This window comes from Drosophila persimilis, unplaced genomic scaffold, assembly GCF_003286085.1.
Source record: "Drosophila persimilis strain 14011-0111.01,24,50 unplaced genomic scaffold, DperRS2 tig00000191-arrow-pilon, whole genome shotgun sequence".
In the NCBI taxonomy this organism is placed as follows: domain Eukaryota; kingdom Metazoa; phylum Arthropoda; class Insecta; order Diptera; family Drosophilidae; genus Drosophila; species Drosophila persimilis.
In genome coordinates, this window is record NW_020825298.1 from 10,270,582 (window position 1) to 10,291,343 (window position 20,762).

Genomic DNA, 20,762 nt, shown 5'->3' on the forward strand with positions numbered 1-20,762 from the left:
CAAAAATCGGCCTCATTTCCGAAGTGGAGATTTTAATGGCAGTCGACAGGCAGGATCCCCACTGTCCTGGGAGAGTGGGTCCTGTACCGATCTGGCTCTATTTGTGTGAGATATAGCATTCCGAAGATTTGGATGTGCATATCTTTCAGATACTGGTTTTTCTGCACTCTATATCTCAGCGATACGGCAGCCGATTGGGGCGTGGCATGTCTTTTCGTGATCGGGAGAGTCCTGTCTGTCGACTGCCATCCGAAAAAAGGACATCCATTCTTTCACGATTTTCGCAAAAAATCATGATGGTTACATCATTAAATTTGCCAAAAATCGGCCTCATTTCCGAAGTGGAGATTTTGATGGCAGTCGACAGGCAGGATCCCCACTGTCCTGGGAGAGTGGGTCCTGTATCGATCTGGCTCTATTTGTGTGAGATATAGCATTCCGAAGATTTGGATATCTTGTGCATATCTTTCAGATACTGGTTTTTCTGCACTCTATATCTCAGCGATACGGCAGCCGATCGGTGCATGGCATGTCTTTTCGTGATCGGGAGAGTCCTGCCTGTCGACTGCCATCCGAAAAAAGGACATCCATTTTTTCACGATTTTCGCAAAAAATCATGATGGTTACATCATTAAATTTGCCAAAAATCGGCCTCATTTCCGAAGTGGAGATTTTGATGGCAGTCGACAGGCAGGATCCCCACTGTCCTGGGAGAGTGGGTCCTGTATCGATCTGGCTCTATTTGTGTGAGATATAGCATTCCGAAGATTTGGATGTGCATATCTTTCAGATACTGGTTTTTCTGCACTCTATATCTCAGCGATACGGCAGCCGATTGGAGTGCGGCATGTCTTTTCGTGATCGGGAGAGTCCTGCCTGTCGACTGCCATCCGAAAAAGGGACATCAATTTTTTCACGATTTTCGCAAAAAATCATGATGGTTACATCATTAAATTTGCCAAAAATCGGCCTCATTTCCGAAGTGGAGATTTTGATGGCAGTCGACAGGCAGGATCCCCACTGTCCTGGGAGAGTGGGTCCTGTATCGATCTGGCTCTATTTGTGTGAGATATAGCATTCCGAAGATTTGGATGTGCATATCTTTCAGATACTGGTTTTTCTGCACTCTATATCTCAGCGATACGGCAGCCGATTGGGGCGTGGCATGTCTTTTCGTGATCGGGAGAGTCCTGTCTGTCGACTGCCATCCGAAAAAAGGACATCCATTTTTTCACGATTTTCGCAAAAAATCATGATGGTTACATCATTAAATTTGCCAAAAATCGGCCTCATTTCCGAAGTGGAGATTTTGATGGCAGTCGACAGGCAGGATCCCCACTGTCCTGGGACAGTGGGTCCTGCACTGATCTGACCCTATTTGTGTGAGATATAGCATTCCGAAGATTTGGATATCTTGTGCATATCTTTGAGATACTGGTTTTTCTGCACTCTATAGCTCAGCGATACGGCAGCCGATCGGGGCGTGGCATGTCTCTCCGTGCCTGGGAGAGTCCTGCCTGTCGACTGCCATCCGAAAAAGGGACATCCATTCTTTCACGATTTTCGCAAAAAATCATGATGGTTACATCATTAAATTTGCCAAAAATCGGCCTCATTTCCGAAGTGGAGATTTTGATGGCAGTCGACAGGCAGGATCCCCACTGTCCTGGGAGAGTGGGTCCTGTATCGATCTGGCTCTATTTGTGTGAGATATAGCATTCCGAAGATTTGGATATCTTGTGCATATCTTTCAGATACTGGTTTTTCTGCACTCTATATCTCAGCGATACGGCAGCCGATCGGGGCGTGGCATACCTTTTTCTGATCGGGAGAGTCCTGTCTGTCGACTGCCATCCGAAAAAGGGACATCCATTTTTTCACGATTTTCGCAAAAAATCATGATGGTTACATCATTAAATTTGCCAAAAATCGGCCTCATTTCCGAAGTGGAGATTTTGATGGCAGTCGACAGGCAGGATCCCCACTGTCCTGGGACAGTGGGTCCTGTATCGATCTGGCTCTATTTGTGTGAGATATAGCATTCCGAAGATTTGGATATCTTGTGCATATCTTTCAGATACTGGCTTTTCTGCACTCTATATCTCAGCGATACGGCAGCCGATTGGAGTGCGGCATGTCTTTTCGTGATCGGGAGAGTCCTGCCTGTCGACTGCCATCCGAAAAAGGGACATCAATTTTTTCACGATTTTCGCAAAAAATCATGATGGTTACATCATTAAATTTGCCAAAAATCGGCCTCATTTCCGAAGTGGAGATTTTGATGGCAGTCGACAGGCAGGATCCCCACTGTCCTGGGAGAGTGGGTCCTGTACCGATCTGGCTCTATTTGTGTGAGATATAGCATTCCGAAGATTTGGATGTGCATATCTTTCAGATACTGGTTTTTCTGCACTCTATATCTCAGCGATACGGCAGCCGATTGGGGCGTGGCATGTCTTTTCGTGATCGGGAGAGTCCTGTCTGTCGACTGCCATCCGAAAAAAGGACATCCATTTTTTCACGATTTTCGCAAAAAATCATGATGGTTACATCATTAAATTTGCCAAAAATCGGCCTCATTTCCGAAGTGGAGATTTTGATGGCAGTCGACAGGCAGGATCCCCACTGTCCTGGGAGAGTGGGTCCTGTATCGATCTGGCTCTATTTGTGTGAGATATAGCATTCCGAAGATTTGGATATCTTGTGCATATCTTTCAGATACTGGTTTTTCTGCACTCTATATCTCAGCGATACGGCAGCCGATTGGGGCGTGGCATGTCTTTTCGTGATCGGGAGAGTCCTGTCTGTCGACTGCCATCCGAAAAAAGGACATCCATTCTTTCACGATTTTCGCAAAAAATCATGATGGTTACATCATTAAATTTGCCAAAAATCGGCCTCATTTCCGAAGTGGAGATTTTGATGGCAGTCGACAGGCAGGATCCCCACTGTCCTGGGAGAGTGGGTCCTGTATCGATCTGGCTCTATTTGTGTGAGATATAGCATTCCGAAGATTTGGATATCTTGTGCATATCTTTCAGATACTGGTTTTTCTGCACTCTATATCTCAGCGATACGGCAGCCGATTGGGGCGTGGCATGTCTTTTCGTGATCGGGAGAGTCCTGTCTGTCGACTGCCATCCGAAAAAAGGACATCCATTCTTTCACGATTTTCGCAAAAAATCATGATGGTTACATCATTAAATTTGCCAAAAATCGGCCTCATTTCCGAAGTGGAGATTTTGATGGCAGTCGACAGGCAGGATCCCCACTGTCCTGGGAGAGTGGGTCCTGTATCGATCTGGCTCTATTTGTGTGAGATATAGCATTCCGAAGATTTGGATATCTTGTGCATATCTTTCAGATACTGGTTTTTCTGCACTCTATATCTCAGCGATACGGCAGCCGATTGGGGCGTGGCATGTCTTTTCGTGATCGGGAGAGTCCTGTCTGTCGACTGCCATCCGAAAAAAGGACATCCATTCTTTCACGATTTTCGCAAAAAATCATGATGGTTACATCATTAAATTTGCCAAAAATCGGCCTCATTTCCGAAGTGGAGATTTTGATGGCAGTCGACAGGCAGGATCCCCACTGTCCTGGGAGAGTGGGTCCTGTATCGATCTGGCTCTATTTGTGTGAGATATAGCATTCCGAAGATTTGGATATCTTGTGCATATCTTTCAGATACTGGTTTTTCTGCACTCTATATCTCAGCGATACGGCAGCCGATTGGGGCGTGGCATGTCTTTTCGTGATCGGGAGAGTCCTGTCTGTCGACTGCCATCCGAAAAAAGGACATCCATTCTTTCACGATTTTCGCAAAAAATCATGATGGTTACATCATTAAATTTGCCAAAAATCGGCCTCATTTCCGAAGTGGAGATTTTGATGGCAGTCGACAGGCAGGATCCCCACTGTCCTGGGACAGTGGGTCCTGCACTGATCTGACCCTATTTGTGTGAGATATAGCATTCCGAAGATTTGGATATCTTGTGCATATCTTTCAGATACTGGTTTTTCTGCACTCTATATCTCAGCGATACGGCAGCCGATCGGGGCGTGGCATACCTTTTTCTGATCGGGAGAGTCCTGTCTGTCGACTGCCATCCGAAAAAGGGACATCCATTTTTTCACGATTTTCGCAAAAAATCATGATGGTTACATCATTAAATTTGCCAAAAATCGGCCTCATTTCCGAAGTGGAGATTTTGATGGCAGTCGACAGGCAGGATCCCCACTGTCCTGGGAGAGTGGGTCCTGTATCGATCTGGCTCTATTTGTGTGAGATATAGCATTCCGAAGATTTGGATATCTTGTGCATATCTTTCAGATACTGGTTTTTCTGCACTCTATATCTCAGCGATACGGCAGCCGATCGGGGCGTGGCATACCTTTTTCTGATCGGGAGAGTCCTGTCTGTCGACTGCCATCCGAAAAAGGGACATCCATTTTTTCACGATTTTCGCAAAAAATCATGATGGTTACATCATTAAATTTGCCAAAAATCGGCCTCATTTCCGAAGTGGAGATTTTGATGGCAGTCGACAGGCAGGATCCCCACTGTCCTGGGAGAGTGGGTCCTGTATCGATCTGGCTCTATTTGTGTGAGATATAGCATTCCGAAGATTTGGATATCTTGTGCATATCTTTCAGATACTGGTTTTTCTGCACTCTATATCTCAGCGATACGGCAGCCGATCGGTGCATGGCATGTCTTTTCGTGATCGGGAGAGTCCTGCCTGTCGACTGCCATCCGAAAAAAGGACATCCATTCTTTCACGATTTTCGCAAAAAATCATGATGGTTACATCATTAAATTTGCCAAAAATCGGCCTCATTTCCGAAGTGGAGATTTTGATGGCAGTCGACAGGCAGGATCCCCACTGTCCTGGGAGAGTGGGTCCTGTATCGATCTGGCTCTATTTGTGTGAGATATAGCATTCCGAAGATTTGGATATCTTGTGCATATCTTTCAGATACTGGTTTTTCTGCACTCTATATCTCAGCGATACGGCAGCCGATTGGAGTGCGGCATGTCTTTTCGTGATCGGGAGAGTCCTGTCTGTCGACTGCCATCCGAAAAAGGGACATCAATTTTTTCACGATTTTCGCAAAAAATCATGATGGTTACATCATTAAATTTGCCAAAAATCGGCCTCATTTCCGAAGTGGAGATTTTGATGGCAGTCGACAGGCAGGATCCCCACTGTCCTGGGAGAGTGGGTCCTGTATCGATCTGGCTCTATTTGTGTGAGATATAGCATTCCGAAGATTTGGATATCTTGTGCATATCTTTCAGATACTGGTTTTTCTGCACTCTATATCTCAGCGATACGGCAGCCGATCGGTGCATGGCATGTCTTTTCGTGATCGGGAGAGTCCTGCCTGTCGACTGCCATCCGAAAAAAGGACATCCATTCTTTCACGATTTTCGCAAAAAATCATGATGGTTACATCATTAAATTTGCCAAAAATCGGCCTCATTTCCGAAGTGGAGATTTTGATGGCAGTCGACAGGCAGGATCCCCACTGTCCTGGGACAGTGGGTCCTGCACTGATCTGACCCTATTTGTGTGAGATATAGCATTCCGAAGATTTGGATATCTTGTGCATATCTTTCAGATACTGGTTTTTCTGCACTCTATATCTCAGCGATACGGCAGCCGATTGGAGTGCGGCATGTCTTTTCGTGATCGGGAGAGTCCTGTCTGTCGACTGCCATCCGAAAAAGGGACATCAATTTTTTCACGATTTTCGCAAAAAATCATGATGGTTACATCATTAAATTTGCCAAAAATCGGCCTCATTTCCGAAGTGGAGATTTTGATGGCAGTCGACAGGCAGGATCCCCACTGTCCTGGGACAGTGGGTCCTGCACTGATCTGACCCTATTTGTGTGAGATATAGCATTCCGAAGATTTGGATGTGCATATCTTTCAGATACTGGTTTTTCTGCACTCTATATCTCAGCGATACGGCAGCCGATTGGGGCGTGGCATGTCTTTTCGTGATCGGGAGAGTCCTGTCTGTCGACTGCCATCCGAAAAAGGGACATCAATTTTTTCACGATTTTCGCAAAAAATCATGATGGTTACATCATTAAATTTGCCAAAAATCGGCCTCATTTCCGAAGTGGAGATTTTGATGGCAGTCGACAGGCAGGATCCCCACTGTCCTGGGAGAGTGGGTCCTGTACCGATCTGGCTCTATTTGTGTGAGATATAGCATTCCGAAGATTTGGATGTGCATATCTTTCAGATACTGGTTTTTCTGCACTCTATATCTCAGCGATACGGCAGCCGATTGGAGTGCGGCATGTCTTTTCGTGATCGGGAGAGTCCTGCCTGTCGACTGCCATCCGAAAAAGGGACATCAATTTTTTCACGATTTTCGCAAAAAATCATGATGGTTACATCATTAAATTTGCCAAAAATCGGCCTCATTTCCGAAGTGGAGATTTTGATGGCAGTCGACAGGCAGGATCCCCACTGTCCTGGGAGAGTGGGTCCTGTATCGATCTGGCTCTATTTGTGTGAGATATAGCATTCCGAAGATTTGGATATCTTGTGCATATCTTTCAGATACTGGTTTTTCTGCACTCTATATCTCAGCGATACGGCAGCCGATCGGTGCATGGCATGTCTTTTCGTGATCGGGAGAGTCCTGCCTGTCGACTGCCATTCGAAAAAAGGACATCCATTTTTTCACGATTTTCGCAAAAAATCATGATGGTTACATCATTAAATTTGCCAAAAATCGGCCTCATTTCCGAAGTGGAGATTTTGATGGCAGTCGACAGGCAGGATCCCCACTGTCCTGGGACAGTGGGTCCTGCACTGATCTGACCCTATTTGTGTGAGATATAGCATTCCGAAGATTTGGATATCTTGTGCATATCTTTGAGATACTGGTTTTTCTGCACTCTATAGCTCAGCGATACGGCAGCCGATCGGGGCGTGGCATGTCTCTCCGTGCCTGGGAGAGTCCTGCCTGTCGACTGCCATCCGAAAAAGGGACATCCATTCTTTCACGATTTTCGCAAAAAATCATGATGGTTACATCATTAAATTTGCCAAAAATCGGCCTCATTTCCGAAGTGGAGATTTTGATGGCAGTCGACAGGCAGGATCCCCACTGTCCTGGGAGAGTGGGTCCTGTATCGATCTGGCTCTATTTGTGTGAGATATAGCATTCCGAAGATTTGGATATCTTGTGCATATCTTTCAGATACTGGTTTTTCTGCACTCTATATCTCAGCGATACGGCAGCCGATCGGTGCATGGCATGTCTTTTCGTGATCGGGAGAGTCCTGCCTGTCGACTGCCATCCGAAAAAAGGACATCCATTCTTTCACGATTTTCGCAAAAAATCATGATGGTTACATCATTAAATTTGCCAAAAATCGGCCTCATTTCCGAAGTGGAGATTTTGATGGCAGTCGACAGGCAGGATCCCCACTGTCCTGGGAGAGTGGGTCCTGTACCGATCTGGCTCTATTTGTGTGAGATATAGCATTCCGAAGATTTGGATATCTTGTGCATATCTTTCAGATACTGGTTTTTCTGCACTCTATATCTCAGCGATACGGCAGCCGATCGGTGCATGGCATGTCTTTTTCTGATCGGGAGAGTCCTGTCTGTCGACTGCCATCCGAAAAAAGGACATCCATTTTTTCACGATTTTCGCAAAAAATCATGATGGTTACATCATTAAATTTGCCAAAAATCGGCCTCATTTCCGAAGTGGAGATTTTGATGGCAGTCGACAGGCAGGATCCCCACTGTCCTGGGAGAGTGGGTCCTGTACCGATCTGACCCTATTTCTGTGAGATATAGCATTCCGAAAATTTGGATGTGCATATCCTTAAGATACTGGTTTTTCTGCACTCTATATCTCAGCGATACGGCAGCCGATCGGTGCGTGGCATGTCTTTTTCTGATCGGGAGAGTCCTGTCTGTCGACTGCCATCCGAAAAAAGGACATCCATTTTTTCACGATTTTCGCAAAAAATCATGATGGTTACATCATTAAATTTGCCAAAAATCGGCCTCATTTCCGAAGTGGAGATTTTGATGGCAGTCGACAGGCAGGATCCCCACTGTCCTGGGACAGTGGGTCCTGCACTGATCTGACCCTATTTGTGTGAGATATAGCATTCCGAAGATTTGGATATCTTGTGCATATCTTTCAGATACTGGTTTTTCTGCACTCTATATCTCAGCGATACGGCAGCCGATCGGTGCATGGCATGTCTTTTCGTGATCGGGAGAGTCCTGCCTGTCGACTGCCATCCGAAAAAAGGACATCCATTCTTTCACGATTTTCGCAAAAAATCATGATGGTTACATCATTAAATTTGCCAAAAATCGGCCTCATTTCCGAAGTGGAGATTTTGATGGCAGTCGACAGGCAGGATCCCCACTGTCCTGGGAGAGTGGGTCCTGTACCGATCTGGCTCTATTTGTGTGAGATATAGCATTCCGAAGATTTGGATGTGCATATCTTTCAGATACTGGTTTTTCTGCACTCTATATCTCAGCGATACGGCAGCCGATTGGGGCGTGGCATGTCTTTTCGTGATCGGGAGAGTCCTGCCTGTCGACTGCCATCCGAAAAAGGGACATCAATTTTTTCACGATTTTCGCAAAAAATCATGATGGTTACATCATTAAATTTGCCAAAAATCGGCCTCATTTCCGAAGTGGAGATTTTAATGGCAGTCGACAGGCAGGATCCCCACTGTCCTGGGAGAGTGGGTCCTGTACCGATCTGGCTCTATTTGTGTGAGATATAGCATTCCGAAGATTTGGATGTGCATATCTTTCAGATACTGGTTTTTCTGCACTCTATATCTCAGCGATACGGCAGCCGATCGGTGCGTGGCATGTCTTTTTCTGATCGGGAGAGTCCTGTCTGTCGACTGCCATCCGAAAAAAGGACATCCATTTTTTCACGATTTTCGCAAAAAATCATGATGGTTACATCATTAAATTTGCCAAAAATCGGCCTCATTTCCGAAGTGGAGATTTTGATGGCAGTCGACAGGCAGGATCCCCACTGTCCTGGGACAGTGGGTCCTGCACTGATCTGACCCTATTTGTGTGAGATATAGCATTCCGAAGATTTGGATATCTTGTGCATATCTTGCAGATACTGGTTTTTCTGCACTCTATATCTCAGCGATACGGCAGCCGATTGGAGTGCGGCATGTCTTTTCGTGATCGGGAGAGTCCTGCCTGTCGACTGCCATCCGAAAAAGGGACATCAATTTTTTCACGATTTTCGCAAAAAATCATGATGGTTACATCATTAAATTTGCCAAAAATCGGCCTCATTTCCGAAGTGGAGATTTTAATGGCAGTCGACAGGCAGGATCCCCACTGTCCTGGGAGAGTGGGTCCTGTATCGATCTGGCTCTATTTGTGTGAGATATAGCATTCCGAAGATTTGGATATCTTGTGCATATCTTTCAGATACTGGTTTTTCTGCACTCTATATCTCAGCGATACGGCAGCCGATCGGTGCATGGCATGTCTTTTCGTGATCGGGAGAGTCCTGCCTGTCGACTGCCATCCGAAAAAAGGACATCCATTCTTTCACGATTTTCGCAAAAAATCATGATGGTTACATCATTAAATTTGCCAAAAATCGGCCTCATTTCCGAAGTGGAGATTTTGATGGCAGTCGACAGGCAGGATCCCCACTGTCCTGGGAGAGTGGGTCCTGTACCGATCTGGCTCTATTTGTGTGAGATATAGCATTCCGAAGATTTGGATATCTTGTGCATATCTTTCAGATACTGGTTTTTCTGCACTCTATATCTCAGCGATACGGCAGCCGATTGGGGCGTGGCATGTCTTTTCGTGATCGGGAGAGTCCTGCCTGTCGACTGCCATCCGAAAAAGGGACATCAATTTTTTCACGATTTTCGCAAAAAATCATGATGGTTACATCATTAAATTTGCCAAAAATCGGCCTCATTTCCGAAGTGGAGATTTTAATGGCAGTCGACAGGCAGGATCCCCACTGTCCTGGGAGAGTGGGTCCTGTACCGATCTGGCTCTATTTGTGTGAGATATAGCATTCCGAAGATTTGGATATCTTGTGCATATCTTTCAGATACTGGTTTTTCTGCACTCTATATCTCAGCGATACGGCAGCCGATTGGGGCGTGGCATGTCTTTTCGTGATCGGGAGAGTCCTGTCTGTCGACTGCCATCCGAAAAAAGGACATCCATTTTTTCACGATTTTCGCAAAAAATCATGATGGTTACATTATTAAATTTGCCAAAAATCGGCCTCATTTCCGAAGTGGAGATTTTGATGGCAGTCGACAGGCAGGATCCCCACTGTCCTGGGACAGTGGGTCCTGCACTGATCTGACCCTATTTGTGTGAGATATAGCATTCCGAAGATTTGGATATCTTGTGCATATCTTTGAGATACTGGTTTTTCTGCACTCTATAGCTCAGCGATACGGCAGCCGATCGGGGCGTGGCATGTCTCTCCGTGCCTGGGAGAGTCCTGCCTGTCGACTGCCATCCGAAAAAGGGACATCCATTCTTTCACGATTTTCGCAAAAAATCATGATGGTTACATCATTAAATTTGCCAAAAATCGGCCTCATTTCCGAAGTGGAGATTTTGATGGCAGTCGACAGGCAGGATCCCCACTGTCCTGGGAGAGTGGGTCCTGTATCGATCTGGCTCTATTTGTGTGAGATATAGCATTCCGAAGATTTGGATATCTTGTGCATATCTTTCAGATACTGGTTTTTCTGCACTCTATATCTCAGCGATACGGCAGCCGATCGGTGCATGGCATGTCTTTTCGTGATCGGGAGAGTCCTGCCTGTCGACTGCCATCCGAAAAAAGGACATCCATTCTTTCACGATTTTCGCAAAAAATCATGATGGTTACATCATTAAATTTGCCAAAAATCGGCCTCATTTCCGAAGTGGAGATTTTGATGGCAGTCGACAGGCAGGATCCCCACTGTCCTGGGAGAGTGGGTCCTGTACCGATCTGGCTCTATTTGTGTGAGATATAGCATTCCGAAGATTTGGATATCTTGTGCATATCTTTCAGATACTGGTTTTTCTGCACTCTATATCTCAGCGATACGGCAGCCGATCGGTGCATGGCATGTCTTTTCGTGATCGGGAGAGTCCTGCCTGTCGACTGCCATCCGAAAAAAGGACATCCATTCTTTCACGATTTTCGCAAAAAATCATGATGGTTACATCATTAAATTTGCCAAAAATCGGCCTCATTTCCGAAGTGGAGATTTTGATGGCAGTCGACAGGCAGGATCCCCACTGTCCTGGGAGAGTGGGTCCTGTACCGATCTGGCTCTATTTGTGTGAGATATAGCATTCCGAAGATTTGGATATCTTGTGCATATCTTTCAGATACTGGTTTTTCTGCACTCTATATCTCAGCGATACGGCAGCCGATTGGAGTGCGGCATGTCTTTTCGTGATCGGGAGAGTCCTGCCTGTCGGCTGCCATCCGAAAAAGGGACATCCATTTTTTCACGATTTTCGCAAAAAATCATGATGGTTACATCATTAAATTTGCCAAAAATGGGCCTCATTTCCGAAGTGGAGATTTTGATGGCAGTCGACAGGCAGGATCCCCACTGTCCTGGGAGAGTGGGTCCTGTACCGATCTGGCTCTATTTGTGTGAGATATAGCATTCCGAAGATTTGGATGTGCATATCTTTCAGATACTGGTTTTTCTGCACTCTATATCTCAGCGATACGGCAGCCGATTGGGGCGTGGCATGTCTTTTCGTGATCGGGAGAGTCCTGTCTGTCGACTGCCATCCGAAAAAAGGACATCCATTTTTTCACGATTTTCGCAAAAAATCATGATGGTTACATCATTAAATTTGCCAAAAATCGGCCTCATTTCCGAAGTGGAGATTTTGATGGCAGTCGACAGGCAGGATCCCCACTGTCCTGGGAGAGTGGGTCCTGTATCGATCTGGCTCTATTTGTGTGAGATATAGCATTCCGAAGATTTGGATATCTTGTGCATATCTTTCAGATACTGGTTTTTCTGCACTCTATATCTCAGCGATACGGCAGCCGATCGGGGCGTGGCATGTCTCTCCGTGCCTGGGAGAGTCCTGCCTGTCGACTGCCATCCGAAAAAGGGACATCCATTTTTTCACGATTTTCGCAAAAAATCATGATGGTTACATCATTAAATTTGCCAAAAATCGGCCTCATTTCCGAAGTGGAGATTTTGATGGCAGTCGACAGGCAGGATCCCCACTGTCCTGGGAGAGTGGGTCCTGTACCGATCTGGCTCTATTTGTGTGAGATATAGCATTCCGAAGATTTGGATATCTTGTGCATATCTTTCAGATACTGGTTTTTCTGCACTCTATATCTCAGCGATACGGCAGCCGATCGGTGCATGGCATGTCTTTTCGTGATCGGGAGAGTCCTGCCTGTCGACTGCCATCCGAAAAAAGGACATCCATTCTTTCACGATTTTCGCAAAAAATCATGATGGTTACATCATTAAATTTGCCAAAAATCGGCCTCATTTCCGAAGTGGAGATTTTGATGGCAGTCGACAGGCAGGATCCCCACTGTCCTGGGAGAGTGGGTCCTGTACCGATCTGGCTCTATTTGTGTGAGATATAGCATTCCGAAGATTTGGATATCTTGTGCATATCTTTCAGATGCTGGTTTTTCTGCACTCTATATCTCAGCGATACGGCAGCCGATCGGTGCGTGGCATGTCTTTTTCTGATCGGGAGAGTCCTGTCTGTCGACTGCCATCCGAAAAAAGGACATCCATTTTTTCACGATTTTCGCAAAAAATCATGATGGTTACATCATTAAATTTGCCAAAAATCGGCCTCATTTCCGAAGTGGAGATTTTGATGGCAGTCGACAGGCAGGATCCCCACTGTCCTGGGAGAGTGGGTCCTGTACCGATCTGACCCTATTTCTGTGAGATATAGCATTCCGAAGATTTGGATGTGCATATCCTTAAGATACTGGTTTTTCTGCACTCTATATCTCAGCGATACGGCAGCCGATCGGATCGTGGCATGTCTGCGCCGATCTGGCCCTATTTGTCTGAGATATAGCCTTCCGAAGATTAGGATTAGCATGTCATTAAAATACTGGTTTTTTTCTGCACGCTATATCTCTGCTACAAGGCAGCCGATCGAAGCGTGGCATGTCTCTCCGTGCTCCTCGGAAAAAGGGACATACCTGAACAGGTATTGCTGGAACTGGAAACTGAAGACTGCATCACAAACCAGAGTTCAGGACTTGCAATTGTAAACGGCCATGAATGGTTGGTTAATCATTAGAAAGCGCTTTAGAAATCAAAACCAATTCCATGCCCAGTACATTGTTCCCATTGTCACATTGTCTGTTGGTGTCATTGTCGTTTGGGTGTGCATAAAATGTGGGTATAAATGAATAAAGTTTATGGACCAATCTATTCTCGAAATAGGCAAAACAGTGTGAGCAGCTGATTTAATAAATGAAAGAGAAAACATGCAAAGAAAACCATAGAATAATGTTTTAATTAAAGGAGTTTTCAATTTGCTCGTTACGCTTGGAGTTTTGTATTTTTTATGAATGAAAATGATAATATGATATTTATTATATGATGACGTGCAATTATGAGTCATATTCTACTACGCTTCAAGAGCCATACCTATATGAATGTTCAAATTACAACTAGTTCTTTCGGGTCTCAAGCTAATGCTGATTTTGTCTGTCATACTGGGGCACAAAACAAGGAGGCCACATTTGAACGGATGGAGCCTCTATCATTGGCGATATCGCATCCGATACAGAAGCACTTATTTGCACTCTGAATAAAGAACGGGAATCGAACGAAACGCAGGCGGCCTCTGTGAGATCCGTCGATCTGCAAAAACCAGCAGCAGGACAAGGAGTCCAAGAAGAAGGTGTCGATGCTGATGTGATCACAAGGCTCGCTTCCCCCACAGACCCCGACGATGACCCAGCCACCCGGGTACAGATGTCAGAGCTAGCGATGTCGGGAAAAAAGGCATTTGACAAATGGATTCGGAGCTCTTGGCGTTCCATTGTCGCTGATGAGATCGCACGACAGTGCTCTTGGCGTGGCACAGCGGCCAAGAAGTTTATTGGGGGCTTGCGGTTTAAACTAGCCATCCATAGTAAGTAGTATTTTCAAATTAAATTATAGTAATATAATACAAATTATTATTTTTGTACAGCGTGATTTAAGGCAAGATTTTCTTTGGAAGACGGTGATTTTGACCGGGTACCGCAAAAATTCTTCCAATACGCACAGGACAGAATGTCCAAGGGGCAAAATCATATTAAACTTAATTGACTAATCTAAGCTATTTGTACTATAAAAATAATAAATATAACAAACAAATATTTCCATGCATTTTATATTACTTTCGGATCGCAAAAGTTATGTTGATTATCGTTGACCATAGCTGATGAAATCTCTAATATGAGGCTGCATTGGAAGGTTCTAGGGTGCGGGGGCTGTAGAGGGCCATGGTGCTGACTCCCTGCGCAATATGTACTTAGTAGAATAGATTTGAACAGTTATAAAAATAATGTATAGTCGCCTGGCTTCGACTGTGCTCGCCGTTTTAATGAGCTCGAAGCAGCGCAGTCGCGCCGTCGGAGGTAATATATGTATGTATATTATGTGCATACATATGCTACATATATCATATAATAATATTGTTCATCATATTTATAAAAGAGATTTGCGGTGAAAAATTATATATACATATATATATCACACATACATATGTGTATGAATAATGCGACATTTGTTAGAACTAGAGGTGGCCAAGGTCCGTGTTTTCTTCGTGTCACATCGCAACACGATGGACTGCTGGAAAACTGAATATTTTCCATGGTCACGAAAAAATACGATGAAGTATTTGCCAAGAAAAGATCTTATCAGCTTTTCCGTCCTCACTAATCGTAACTTGCTTTTAAGGCCTACAACAAAACTACCACATAAACATTTTAGTACATGCACATCTCTAGTATTGATGCTAGAACATCTGTCTCTTTCTCTCCTTTTGGTGCGTATCAGTAAAGGGCGGGTTTTCAAACAGCCATATATGCGTGAACATGTACAAATATACGAGTAAGAGAGATACACATAGTCGACGTCGACTCTTTTAATGCCCTGCACTTCACCCTATATGTTATGTGTTCTTTCTAACTTCCTTTCAGGTTCTTTTGTAGTGCTTTGAGTTTAATGTATATATGTATTACACCTACAATCCTTTCAACGAAAACACTTCGGGCACAGAACTATATTCTGTTTTTCTGTTAGCAGTTAAAAACTCTCGGGTTAGAGATAAGGTTACATACAGTGGTCCTCCCGTCGTGCCAGTAGTCTGTCGAATCGTGTTTATTAAAGTGACTTGATCCTATAATAATGAATCTGCCCAGGAACTTTCATTCGGCGAAAACAATAGAGCGATTCAAGCACGTGCCCAGCAAAGTGGCACTGGGCATAGCAGAGATGCAGGCGATGGACCAGCTGCGTCGTAGTATGAAAATAAAGGTCGACGCCCACAACTCCACAAATCTCCCACGGAAAGGTGCAAGAGAGAGCGGCGATAATACTTGCGCGGGCCCCGATCAGGACGAAGGTAAGCGATACAAATACTTAATAATCATGGTCAATTATAAAAAGAGGACATTCAAGCACTTGAGGACCAGCAGCATCGCTGTGCGATCAATAAGATCTGCCAACACAGCTCCATGCTGGAGTTCATGACGCCTAGAGAGCGCGGTCACGACTTCTGGCTGGGCGAGGTGCATAGCCTTGACGAGTCACTGGCTGGCAGCTACGAGCGTTTACTCGTCGAGAATGACCGACTGCTCAACGAGAATTTGGGCTTGAGGAACGACAAGGTGCGTCTGGTGGCCGATAAAATGAGTGCGCATGAATACATCAACTATCTGCAGGCCAAGCTGCGCGAAAATACTATAGCAATCATTCAGATAAAACGCAGTTTGGCCACCCTTCGCCAAAAAATGGACACCAGCAAGCGCCACGCGAACGACACTCCAAAGCCAGCAAAGGTTTCAAAGGCCACCCAGCTCTGATGGAGGCTCAGTGGTGACTGAAACATTTTCGTCTTACTTTTGTTTTACTTATTGTGTCAAAATTGTTTATTTTATGTTAAAGGTATAATAAAAGGAAGGAAGGAAGGAAGCATCTCCGACCATATCTAGAGTGCATACATATGTATGTGTATGACGTATGTACATACAGTATATATTCTTGATCGGGATCGATGTCCATCTGTATCTGTCTGGCCGAATATTTCTGTACAGTTGTAAGAGAAACTATACAAATGAAATTCACTGTAGTAGCATAAAGCATGATAGCTTTGCATAGCCTGTCACTTTGCCTGAAAGATTAACAGGTCTCATTGACAAGATTTTTCACTTACAAAGAACTTGACATACTGTTTTCTGATATCGTTGAAATCAACGTCAATTATTTAATCAGATGCAAATGATGATGACCAAATGCGACAGCCTTTTCGCAACGCCTCCATATATATAATACTCCTTCTGGTCATTGAGGCGGTCATCGGACTGCTTCTAATCGCAGTAACGGCCTATTACCACTTAGTCCTCACTGGCTATCTGTCAGAGATTGAGTGCCGCATGGTCCACGGCTATCTGCTGAATATCTATATATTTGGGGCACAGTTGATTCTGACGTTCCTGTGCAGCCTATCCATGTGGAGGCGCTTGTGGATGCGGCGTTCTACTCCCAACATTCAATTACTTCTGTCAATTTGGCTATTCTACTCCTGCATCATTGTCGGCTCCGGCTTGGCTACTGTTTGGAACGTGTACCGCAGAGCGGAAGTGTTCGAGAATGGAGCCGAAACGTCTCTGATCCGTGGCATCGACATGTACTACTCGTGTCCGGAGTGGAAGCTGCTGTGGGATGGTCTGCAGCTGCGTAAGGAGTGCTGTGGCGTCCACAGCTACAAGGACTGGATGAATGCCGACTGGATGCCCCAGCAGGAGGGTAACGATTCCTGTTCGACAACAGGTGGTACCACAGCGATCCTGGCTCCCTACACATGCTGCAAGCGAGGCAGCCAGAGCATAACGAGCCAAGATACGCTCGTCGGTGAACAGCAGGGCAATAGCAGGCAACCGTTTCCTTCCTTCTCGCTCGATTCCATCCACACCAACGGCTGCCTGCCCGTGTTTACCAAAGCCCTCTGGCGGTTCTTGTACATAATGCTGGGACTGGGTCTGCTGTCCCTAAAATTCCTGGTAAGTCATGGTTGCATGATGTTCATGTTGAAAGTAGCCTAATTCCATTACATATCTTTCCTCGCAGGTCATGCTCTGCTTTCTGACCAAATTCATACTGCAGCGCCAGAACGAGAGCGATGGATGCGACAACGTGGCTCTCACAGATGATGACGGATATCCTCTGGTCGTTGTGGTGGGTTTGCCAAACTTCTTACCTTTTAGAGTCCGAAGATAGCAATGTGTTCTCCTTGCCTCCATAGAAATACCCCTCCAATGTGCGTTGCCTGGTGATTGGTGAGGACGATCTGGCTTCCGATGTGGCGCCCGATGTCCACTTTTGCCATTGCGATGACCCAACGGAGGATGATTGTGAATATTAAGTTATTTGTTTAGTTTGGTTCTTATATTTTATACTTTCAGAATTGTAATTTATTTTTCAAATTATAGTTTTTAGTTTATTTTTGATTTCATTTGCGTTTTCTTTAGGCTCCGTGGCTCAGCCGTTTATTACAGGGTTACATTGGCGCTGCACAATGTGCTCGAGTGGGTGTCAATTCCGTCAAACAAGATCAAATGAAATCCACCTCGAGATTTAATTCGTACAGAAAATGTATAGAAGCGTCCTGTACAAAGCTCAAAATATATTTACCATTTTAGATATTTTTTCTTTTTAAATATTCATAGGAATATCTATCGAGCTCGAGAATTGCCATTCACATGGCAGGGTAACATTTCTTATCACATAGCAACACTGCCATAATACGCTCACACATTTTAAACTTTCCGAGCGTTCATAATATCGAATATGTGAGTAGCGCGTGATAAAAATTCTACAGTTTGTTAATAATTCTGAAATTTGTTCATTGCAGGCCTTTACCGAAATACAATGGACCGCATATTGTGGGCGACGATGGGTACGTTTCCTTTTTGGTTTTTTGTGGCATATTAACATACATATTTGTACATATTTTCTCCTTTTGTGCAGCTCCGATGAAAGTCCACCATTCTCCCCTCCATCGGTGTTGATGGCTGACGAGGAGCTGTCCGAGTCATCTAGCGAAGAATCGTCCAGCGACGATTCAACGGAGTCCGAGGATTCCAACGAGTAAGTACTATACGTGATGAGGCATACAAAATCTGGCGTCTTTGAGCGTGTATATACGTGTGTGTGTGTGCATGGCGTGTAATTGTATCCCATATCTAGGAGTACCAGCTCTGAGCGATCGCCTGTTCTTGGTGAAAACGAAAGTCAACTCATGGCTAGCTATTTGGAGCCGGAAGTTATGCCGCCAGATGAAGATAATGGTCCCATTATCGAGATAGACCCTACGACACAGCAGCAGGACGCTCCGGACGGTGACTTGGCCAACGCTGAGCCAAGCTTGCCACAAATTGGTTCAATCATGCAGGACGCTCCGATTAATGGCGACATGGCCAACGCAAACGAAAACTCAATGTCGCCACAAAGAGGTTCACTCACTGAAGTCGATTTTCATGGATACTGTAACACAGTGTACAAGACGGCAGCTTCTACTCAAACATCTGAAAGCGATATTGAAAATGATATGCCGTCCAATCGCCGTCGACGCACCATGCCGGCAAGTTTCGAAGATCCAGAATCGATTGGAGCGCGTGTGTCCAAGCGTGGGAGATGCAGCACTAGCTCAGGCGGATCCATTGAGTTGGCGAAACCACTCGACGTAACCAACTACTTTCAGGAGGTGTCTGCCCTCTTTGTAAGGGAGCGCGTGGAACTGCTGGCTTTTGCAGAGTATTGTAAAATCTCAGATCGCGCCTTAGGGAAGGCCGTCGCACGTTCCAAGCAACGCCAGGAGCAAGGCCGCAAGTAGTGCTCCCACATGCACAAGATTTTAAGAGTAGTTTTGTAATGTATTATTGTTTACGCACCAATGTAGTGTAACTTTAATAAACAAACAAGCGAGCCATGCGCATGCATATACATATTTCATTACACTTAAATGGTGAGGGCCTGCAAACTAAACTGGCGCCGAGCATCTCGTTGTCTGCACACAGGCGGTGAAAAAAGCCGAGGCAAACGTTCTTCCACATGAGAAAGAAGCGTGACTCAAGCATTACAAATATTTATAAAATGAATACATGTTTCATGGGGATTATTCATAAACTAACGATGCTATGGTATTGGGATCCGATTCGTGGATTTAATCGGAATTGATTTCGCTATCGCTATTGTGGATATTGCTGCGCGAGGAACCGGATACGGCGGCACTGCTTGTGCTGACCATCAGACCACTGGGCATCTCGCCAATGGATGGCACTAGGCTGCTGTCATAGGCGCTTGAGTTGACCGAACTGAGCGCATCCCAACTGACGCCCGAATCCTCGGATGCCAATGATGCTGGAGTGACATCTACCTCGGCAGCTGCCGGTTGTTGCTGCTGCGCCTGATTGTTGTTGTTGTTGTTGTCGGTTCGGAAACGCTTCTCCTCCGAACCGATGGCGTTGCTGTTCCCGTCAGCTCTGCGCTTGGGTAAAGTCTGACGCTCGGCCGAAGGGCTCCAGTCGAGGGGGTGATGTACTATGGCACGAACAGTCATATGAACAGGCTCACAAGGGGGACTATCGCAATCGCGCTGTGAGACATCAATAGCCACATCACCAGCCACGGGCTCAGCCATCAGCACAGAAGGCAACATGGTCGATTGGTGCAGCTCCATAGAGGAATAAGACTCAATGCTCGCCTGCATAAAACAATGTAAATGCACATATGAATTAAAGTAATTAATATATTAATTAAGCAATGTTATTAATTGCAACATACACAGCGGGCACGTTCGAATTGCAGGTACTCCTCGTTTTCCTCGATTTGTTCCATGGTGGACAATTGCATCGCCTGCGCAAGCTGCTTAACTTCGTCATATGCCATTCCTTCCTCATAGACACCAGCGTCTGCGGGGAAAAGATATATATCTTTGAAAAGTGTTAACTCAATTATATGCACTGTACCTTTGAGCAGGTTAACTAGGGCGTGGAAGGACTGGCTGCGCAATTCCATTTTCTTTTTATTTAGAACAATCACAAAATACAACAATTAAACGCCGACAATGACAAAAACTAGCTCGTTTGACATAACGGCAGTTTGTGATATCGAATGTTCCAGCTGATTCCAAACGGTCACACTTAGGGATGGTAAAACTCAAAAAGTAAGCGGCACATTTGAATAAATCACTGTGAAAATTTGTAGGTATTGAGAGATAGCAGAAAGCTGGGCGGCTTAGAGCTTAAAGCTCTCTAGCCTCGACAATTCCAACGGCTATTCGAAACTGCTGAAATCAATTCCTGAGATTCGATTCATTTAATTATTTCAAAAGTATCTTTAAATTTCATGCTGGAAAATTTTGTGCAAAAGTACGATTGAAATATAACGGGTAAAAAGAAAAAAAGTTCCAACGCTTTGTGGGGTCAAAAGTTTACAGCTT

General features: G+C 45.1%; 4 protein-coding genes across 6 annotated transcripts; 3 read left to right on the top strand and 1 right to left on the bottom strand.

Annotated features, from left to right (window-relative positions):
- The first annotated feature begins 15,331 nt into the window (after nt 1–15,331).
- Nucleotides 15,332–16,233, top strand: LOC6589134 (protein swallow). Of its 3 annotated transcripts, none has more exons than XM_026988861.1 (3): nt 15,332–15,665; nt 15,722–16,138; nt 16,208–16,233. In XM_026988861.1, exons 1-2 carry the CDS (start codon nt 15,449–15,451, stop codon nt 16,123–16,125), a joined length of 621 nt encoding a protein of 206 aa, XP_026844662.1. In that variant the 5' UTR covers nt 15,332–15,448; the 3' UTR covers nt 16,126–16,138; nt 16,208–16,233. The 3 variants fall into 3 exon arrangements, with proteins under 3 accessions (XP_026844662.1, XP_026844661.1, XP_026844663.1); XM_026988862.1 differs by having other exon boundaries at nt 15,342–15,405; nt 15,463–15,665; nt 15,722–16,221; XM_026988860.1 differs by having other exon boundaries at nt 15,722–16,221.
- A 111-nt stretch (nt 16,234–16,344) lies between these two features.
- On the top strand, nt 16,345–17,717 carry LOC113565757 (tetraspanin-15). The gene is made up of 4 exons (XM_026988826.1): nt 16,345–16,358; nt 16,535–17,322; nt 17,390–17,497; nt 17,565–17,717. Exons 2-4 carry the CDS (start codon nt 16,555–16,557, stop codon nt 17,682–17,684), a joined length of 996 nt encoding a protein of 331 aa, XP_026844627.1. The 5' UTR covers nt 16,345–16,358; nt 16,535–16,554; the 3' UTR covers nt 17,685–17,717.
- A 337-nt stretch (nt 17,718–18,054) lies between these two features.
- LOC6589133 lies at nt 18,055–19,178 on the top strand. Its single transcript, XM_026988660.1, has 4 exons — nt 18,055–18,111; nt 18,174–18,218; nt 18,290–18,409; nt 18,509–19,178. Coding segments are annotated over exons 1-4 (813 nt in total). The 5' UTR covers nt 18,055–18,109; the 3' UTR covers nt 19,155–19,178.
- Nucleotides 19,179–19,197: 19 nt separating this feature from the next.
- On the bottom strand, nt 19,198–20,364 carry LOC6589132. The gene is made up of 3 exons (XM_002014665.2): nt 20,290–20,364; nt 20,105–20,232; nt 19,198–20,024 (listed from the first exon to the last, which is right to left on the bottom strand). The coding sequence occupies exons 1-3, from the start codon at nt 20,336–20,338 to the stop codon at nt 19,485–19,487; spliced, it is 717 nt and encodes a 238-aa protein (XP_002014701.1). The 5' UTR covers nt 20,339–20,364; the 3' UTR covers nt 19,198–19,484.
- Nucleotides 20,365–20,762: the final 398 nt, after the last annotated feature.

Coding starts and splice junctions, on each gene's coding strand:
- LOC6589132 (XM_002014665.2), bottom strand. CDS start 20,338: ATGGAATTGCGCAGCCAGTCCTTCCACGCCCTAGTTAACCTGCTCAAA. Junction 20,233..20,289: donor CCTAGTTAACCTGCTCAAAG/GTACAGTGCATA, acceptor TTTTCCCCGCAG/ACGCTGGTGTCTATGAGGAA. Junction 20,025..20,104: donor AATTCGAACGTGCCCGCTGT/GTATGTTGCAAT, acceptor TGTTTTATGCAG/GCGAGCATTGAGTCTTATTC.
- LOC113565757 (XM_026988826.1), top strand. CDS start 16,555: ATGCGACAGCCTTTTCGCAACGCCTCCATATATATAATACTCCTTCTG. Junction 17,323..17,389: donor TGCTGTCCCTAAAATTCCTG/GTAAGTCATGGT, acceptor CTTTCCTCGCAG/GTCATGCTCTGCTTTCTGAC. Junction 17,498..17,564: donor GATATCCTCTGGTCGTTGTG/GTGGGTTTGCCA, acceptor TTGCCTCCATAG/AAATACCCCTCCAATGTGCG.
- LOC6589134 (XM_026988861.1), top strand. CDS start 15,449: ATGAATCTGCCCAGGAACTTTCATTCGGCGAAAACAATAGAGCGATTC. Junction 15,666..15,721: donor GGGCCCCGATCAGGACGAAG/GTAAGCGATACA, acceptor AGGACATTCAAG/CACTTGAGGACCAGCAGCAT.
- LOC6589133 (XM_026988660.1), top strand. Junction 18,219..18,289: donor CATATTGTGGGCGACGATGG/GTACGTTTCCTT, acceptor CCTTTTGTGCAG/CTCCGATGAAAGTCCACCAT. Junction 18,410..18,508: donor GAGTCCGAGGATTCCAACGA/GTAAGTACTATA, acceptor TCCCATATCTAG/GAGTACCAGCTCTGAGCGAT.